The sequence below is a fragment of the Lipotes vexillifer genome, unplaced genomic scaffold (assembly GCF_000442215.2).
Source record: "Lipotes vexillifer unplaced genomic scaffold, Lipotes_vexillifer_v1.1 scaffold1258, whole genome shotgun sequence".
Taxonomy (NCBI): Eukaryota; Metazoa; Chordata; class Mammalia; order Artiodactyla; family Lipotidae; genus Lipotes; species Lipotes vexillifer.
The window spans coordinates 1-6590 of NW_006773444.1; the positions used below are offsets into that span (position 1 = coordinate 1).

The 6590-nt window shown below is 36.8% G+C and overlaps 1 protein-coding gene across 1 annotated transcript in view; it reads left to right on the forward strand.

Moving 5' to 3' along the window:
* Positions 1-1527: 1527 nt before the first annotated feature.
* Positions 1528-6590, forward strand: part of LOC103078326 (uncharacterized protein C7orf72-like) — a 32673-nt gene continuing 27610 nt past the window's right edge. The window contains exons 1-3 of the mRNA XM_007448324.1: positions 1528-1598; positions 3959-4097; positions 4949-5016. Coding sequence (XP_007448386.1) covers positions 3969-4097; positions 4949-5016 — 197 coding nt within the window. The 5' untranslated portion in view covers positions 1528-1598; positions 3959-3968. The remainder of the gene's footprint in view (positions 1599-3958; positions 4098-4948; positions 5017-6590) is intronic.

Below are 6590 nucleotides of genomic sequence, written 5' to 3' on the forward strand. Positions count from 1 at the left end.
GGGAGGGAGGGAGACAAAGAGGGAAGAGATATGGGAACATATGTATATATATAAATGATTCACTCTGTTATAAAGCAGAAACTAACACGCCATCGTAAAGCAATTATACCCCAATAAAGATGTTTAAAACAAAAATCTGATACATGCAACAACATGAATGAGTCTCAGAATCATTATACTGAATGAAAGTAGCCAGAAACAAAATATTACATACCAACTGTTTCTATTTAAATAAACCTCTAAAAATGCAAACCAATATACAGTGACAAAAAGCAGATAATTTGTTGCTCTGGCCTGGGAACAGGGGGAGATATGGATGCAAAGCGGCATGAGAAATACTTCTGCAAAATATAAATGCTCTGAATTTTGTCTGTTGTGCTTTCATGGGTATACACAGCTATAATATCTCATCAAATTGTATGCATTTATCGAATTTAGTTCATTGCAGTATATTATACCTCGATACAGTTTATTTTTTTAATGAAGGATATGATAACTTTATGCCAGTTAATCTGACAACTTAGCTAAGATGAGAAAATTCCTTGAAAACACATCAAAACTGACATAATAAGAAAGTCTGAGGACCCCTATACCTATTAAATAGTTTAATTGATTATCAAAACATTTCCTACAGAAAAAACTCCAGGGCTAGGTTGTTTTACTAATGAGCAAGATCGGATATTTAAGGAAGAAATAATATCATTTTACCCAAATAATATATTTGAGGACAAAAGAAGCCTGTCACCAAAATATAAAAAGATGTTACAATAAAAATTAGTCTGATATGAACAGACAAAAAAATCCTTAGCAAAATTTTACTAAAGTGAATTTGGTAATATATAAAAAGGATGATAGATCACAACTAAGTGGGGATTATTCCAGGATTGCAAGATTTGTTTAGCATTCAAAAATCAGTGACTGTAATTTACTATATATGTTCTCAAACCACCACAGAATTAAATTAAAAATAAATAACTAAAAGATGTCTAGGAAAGCATCAAATATTTTTAAATTAAACACCACAATTCTAAATAATCCATGGGTCAAAGAATAAATCACAGGAGAAATTAGAAAATGTTTTAAACTGAATGATAAATTTGAAAATGAAACATATCAAATTTTGTATAAAGGAGTTAAAACTCTGCTAAGAAGAAAAAATAGTCTTTTGTGTATATATTAGAAAACAGGAAAGGCCTATAATTAATTATATACATTTCAATCTTAAAAAAAATTATTAAGCCAAAAATCAGAAATGAGTAGAATAACATATATTTGTAAATTTTAATTTAATTAGTAGGAGTACACACACACACACACACACACACACACACACACACACACACACTGTAAATTTCCAAGACAATAGAGGAAAGTAGGAAAGCATTAAATCTGGTGGATCCAAGACGTGCTTTGAAAGAAGAAAAATGCAGAAAGAGAGAAAAAGAAAGCATGGTGAATATAAAATATTAGCAATTTTCATTTACATCTAATCTTTTTAAACTTATTATTCACCCCTTCTAGGATGATGGAGAGCCACTTTTAAAATCAAACAAGAAATATAATGCAAAAGACTCATTTTACAAGTCCTCTACACAAAAGTAAGCATTTTTCCCCAGTAGAATTGGATTTAAATATGTATTTCTTTTTTCTTTAATAACACATCTCCTTTGTGTCCACAATATCCTGGATCCTGTGAGGAATTCAAAGACTATCAGACACAGTTCTTTACTTACTTACATTGATTGCTAAAATAAACAGTTAAAGGAAGAAAACCTATACTTAATAGAAAAATAAAACCAAAACAGAAAGGAAAGGCTCAGAGAGAGAGGACGAGATAAGGATGTCCAGCATCATAGAAAATGAGAGCAGAGAAGTTTGAAGGAGAACTTTTTTACTCAGTTGAAAATCATATAGAGTATCTGTTATGTGTCCATGCCCTAGGCTGTGAGATTCACCAGTGAGTAAAAGACTCCTCCAATGAGCACTCACTATAAAAGGAGACAGACAATAAGCCACAAACGTAATAAGTAAATAGATCCTATCTTAGAAGGTGATGAGTCAATGAAAAAGTAGGAGAGAAAAAATAGAACAGGATAAGAATATCAAGAGTGTCCTGTGTGGAGTAACAGGCTTCCATAATAACTAGGAGGTCTGGGTAGGCCTCCTTGAGCGATGAGATTTGAGCAGGAACTTGGAAGTGAGTGATGTACAGATATCTGGATTGACTACTTCCCAGTCAAAGGGAACATAGAGCAAAAGCCCCGTGTCAGAAGTGTGATTGAGGTATCAAGGAAGAGCAAAGGCCAGGGGTCTACAGTGCAGTAAGAGAGGGGTAGCAAAAGAAGAGGTCAGGGAGTACCCAGGAACCAGATCTTGCTGGACATTTGAAGAGATTGTAAACAGTAGGGTGTTAGCAGTGAAGTGGCCGGATCAGACTTGTGTATCAAAGTAGTCATGGTGGCTGCTGGGTTCAAAGTGGACTGGGTGAGGGGAGAACCTGGGAGACCAGGCAGAAGGTTGCTGCTGTCATCTAGGTCAGAGATAATGGCGTTTTGGAGGAGCGTGGTAGGAAATTGTAACAGTTGCTGGCCTCTGGATACATTTTGAGAGCAGAGTCAACACAGTTTCCAGACTGGAGATTGTAAGTCTGAAAGAAAGAGGCATGGAGAATGATTCCAAGGTCTACGGCTCTGCAGCTGGATGGACTGAAGCCATCACTTATCAAGATGAAGGCCAGTGGAGCAGGTTTGGAGGGAAAGATCAGAGGTCAGTTTTAGATGTGCTGAATATAAAGATGCTCATTAGACATCCATGTGGATGTGTCAAGTAGGCAACGGGGTCTGTGGGTCTGCAGTCTGGGGGAGAGGTCTGGGCTGGAGGAGCAAGTCTGGGTGTCATGGCTTCTGGGCAGGGATGTCAAGTCCCAACACTGGATGAGCCAGAGGAGAACAGAGCTTGAGTCCTGGCATCTGTACATCAAGAAAGAGGAGAAAAAGGCAGGGGGGGTGTGTGCCAGCAAAAGGGACTGAGAGGAGGGAACCAATGGGGGTTTGGGGGGAGGAAATGCAGAGACCTAGTGCTCGGGTGGCAAACTAAGAAAGTGCTTTAGGGGGCCGGGGGGGTGAGCATCATGTGAATGTTACTGACTCTTCAGTGGCAGGTAATCAATATCAGAGGTCTAACTTCGACCATCAGTGGCTGAGTGACCTTAAGCAAACAAATTCAGTTTTCTAAGCCATAGCTTATTTATTTGTAAATTAATGTTCTTCTTGCACTGCTGCAAAGCTCAAATGAATTTTGGGGGGGGCGGTAAAGTGTAAGATGTATATACGTGTATGCATTAGTTTTCTATTGCTGTGTAACAGATTACCACAATATGGCAGCTTTACATCATGCCCATGTAGTATCTCACATCTGCATAAGACAGAAGTGCTGGCAAGTGCCCGCTGAGTTCAATGCTCAGGGTTTCTCAGGCTGGAATCAAGATGTCAGCAGCGGCTGAGTCCCAGTCTCCCAGGATCATTCGGATTGTTGGCAGAATTCAGCTCAGCGCAGCTCTAGGACTCTCAGGATTTGTTTAAGGATAACTGAAGTGTGTCTGCTGCTGTTTTCTTGCTTCTTTTTAGGGGTCACCTGTTTAGGTCAGAACCACTTAGGATAATCTGCCTTTTTTTTTTATTAACTCAAATTCAACTGATTAGGGACCTTAATTATCTGTGCACAATCCCTTTTTGCCATATAAAGCTGCCTTATAAACTATCATAGGCGTGATACCCTACCATATACATTTGCTCTGCCCACACTTGAGGGGAGGTGACTACATACAGTATGTACACCAGGGGCAGGAATCTTGGGGGGCAATTTAGAATTCTTCATACCACAGAATATGCTATTGTTAAGAACTATGCCAACTGAATATGTATTTTTCATAAAATGTCATTATTTAATAATTTTATAGGGCTTATGAAATGGTTCCTTGGGACAAGATGCTACCACCAAAACTTGATCCAGAAGAAACAACAGTGGAAAAAGCTGCTGACCCTATCTCACAGTGTTTTACACTGAAAAGATATGAAGGATTGCCAGCAATAACTCAGGTCAGTGATCACCTCTCATAATGAAGTTTTTTAATACATAAAAGTACACAAAACTAAAAAAGAAATCAATTATATTGAAATACAGTTCTAAACATGGACTTCTAAGAGGTTTGTGAACTACAGGTTAAGAAGCCCACAGTATCTTGAAAAACTTCAGCTTTTACAGAGAAAAATGATCATTAGAGAGGAAAAATATAGTTTTAATATAAAATCTCAGCACAGGATTTGTGCACAGAAATTAAAACCAATTCAAGGACCAAAAGTGTGTCTGGATTCTTATAACTATTTTTAAGGATCTCTCAACTCCTTTAAAATATTTTTATACCTTGTGAAAATTGGTCTTTTCTTACATATTGTTTAGTGTTGAATTATACTTGTATCCAAAGTCCTTCCTGGCGAGATGATGGTCTAAGATGACAGCTCTGGGTGGAGGAGACTAGCCTGGGGCTGTGGAGCATGGGCTAAGGGGGGAGCCAAGAAAGCACAGTCTTGGGATGAAAATCCAAACCAGATCTTTCACAAGGGCTTCAGCCCAAAGGAGGTGGCTAATGAGGCAGATTCCAGCTGTGAGAAAACAAACTGACCCTGAGGGTCTGCAAGCAGAGCAGAGGCCACGAGTGGCTCTGGAGCAACCCCCGGAGTGAATAAAGGTGCTCGGGGAGTGCTTTCCATTGGGTGACTTCCACTGGGGGCTCTTTCTTGCCTGTGATATGAGAGGACTGAAGCTTGTATACTAGAAATTACAGTAACTTAGAAGATATATACTAGAGATTACAGTAATTGGAACTTAAATACTAGAAATTACAGTAACTTGGTTAAATACTTGTCATTCATTTTGTTGGTGATTTTAGATGGTTGGTGGACTATGGGACAGATTTCAAACAAGATCTTTCTTGGCACCAGTCAAACCAGTCAATTTGTAAGTTTTATCTCCTAATGTTCTCATCAGTAGACCTTTTGCTGTCACGTATTTATCATAAGAATCAGAGGCTCTAGCCCATGGGTGAGGGGCATGTCCTCCGGAGAGCATCCCAGAGGCCCTCAGACTTCGTCCCTGTGGCTGGAAAGAGAACATAAATCCCAGTTCAGTCACTCAGTGTTGCCAGCTTTCTCTTGTTTTCTCTTAACCCTTCTTAAAATTTAGAATATCAAATATACCACAACCATTTAAAAATAAAGAGTGTTTTATATGTCACTTGATATGAAGAATTATAATGTTGTAAAATGCATGGACTTCAAGGATTATGAATTATTTTCTATCAACTTTTGTATAATATAGTTATTTTGAGTTCTAGCATTAATATGCTAGAAACAATGATTTATTACTAATCTTTCCACATAGGTAATTTTGTGCATTTAGTCTAAAAAACTTGGTGTTTCTGTCTTTGAAAATGTCACTATTTTGTCTCTTTTTTCTTCTTTTGACCTGCAATACAGCCATCATCTCTGTTTTTATATTTTAAATTTATCTTTTAATAATTCCTATATAAAAATGTAAAATAAAAATATGATATAATCTGTGCGTCTACTTCCCAACTATAAAAACAAACCGTTACTAACACCACAGAAGCTCCTACGTACTTCTTTCTAAGCACACGTGCCTTCCTAAGGGATCACCATTATTCTGGCTGTGAAGTTTCACATTTTCATGCACCCTTAAAACATATGTGTTATTCTTAACCAAGATGTGGAATTGTGCTCCATGTTTACAAGTGGTAAATAAGTGTTCCATGTTTATAAGTGGCATCAAACGTATATTCATACAACTTAACATTTTTGTTCAGTACTGTGTTTGTGAGACTCATGCTGGCATCTCTAGGTGTTCATTTTCTCTGATGCATAGTCTTCCATTGAATCGTTATACCACAATTTATTCATCTGTTCTTATAACTTAAGTTTTTGTCTGATTTCTGTTGGAGTTGGAAACAGTATCTCCATATCTTTATAAAGTATAAAGCTATTTCTGGGTTTTATATAGACATCCTTACATGTACAATTGCTACATCAAGAGGTGTAAACTTCTTTATGTTCTAAATATTGCTACGTTATTCTCCAAATGAGTTTTACCAATGGACCAACCATCAGCAATGCTTGAATTCCCACTACTGCACTTTTTGGCCAGCATTTGGAATTTTCAAATTAGAAAAATTCTAATTTTAGAAGCATGAAATTGTACTTCATTATAATTTTAACAATTTACCTGGTTACTAATAACCATTTCTTTTGTAAGTTGTAACTTACTGCATGTTCACATGTATAACTTACTTGTTCATATATTTTGTCTTTTACTGATTGATTATACAAATTTTTAAGTCTATTATTCTGGATTAAAATCCTTTATTGGTAATATGCATATCTCCTTCTAGGCTGTGACTTTTCTATTTTATAGTGCCCTTTGCTGAACTGAAGTTCAAAATTTTAATATAACTGAATTCATCAATATTTACCTCCATACCTTGTTATATTTGTGGAATTTTTAATAGATCTTTCCCT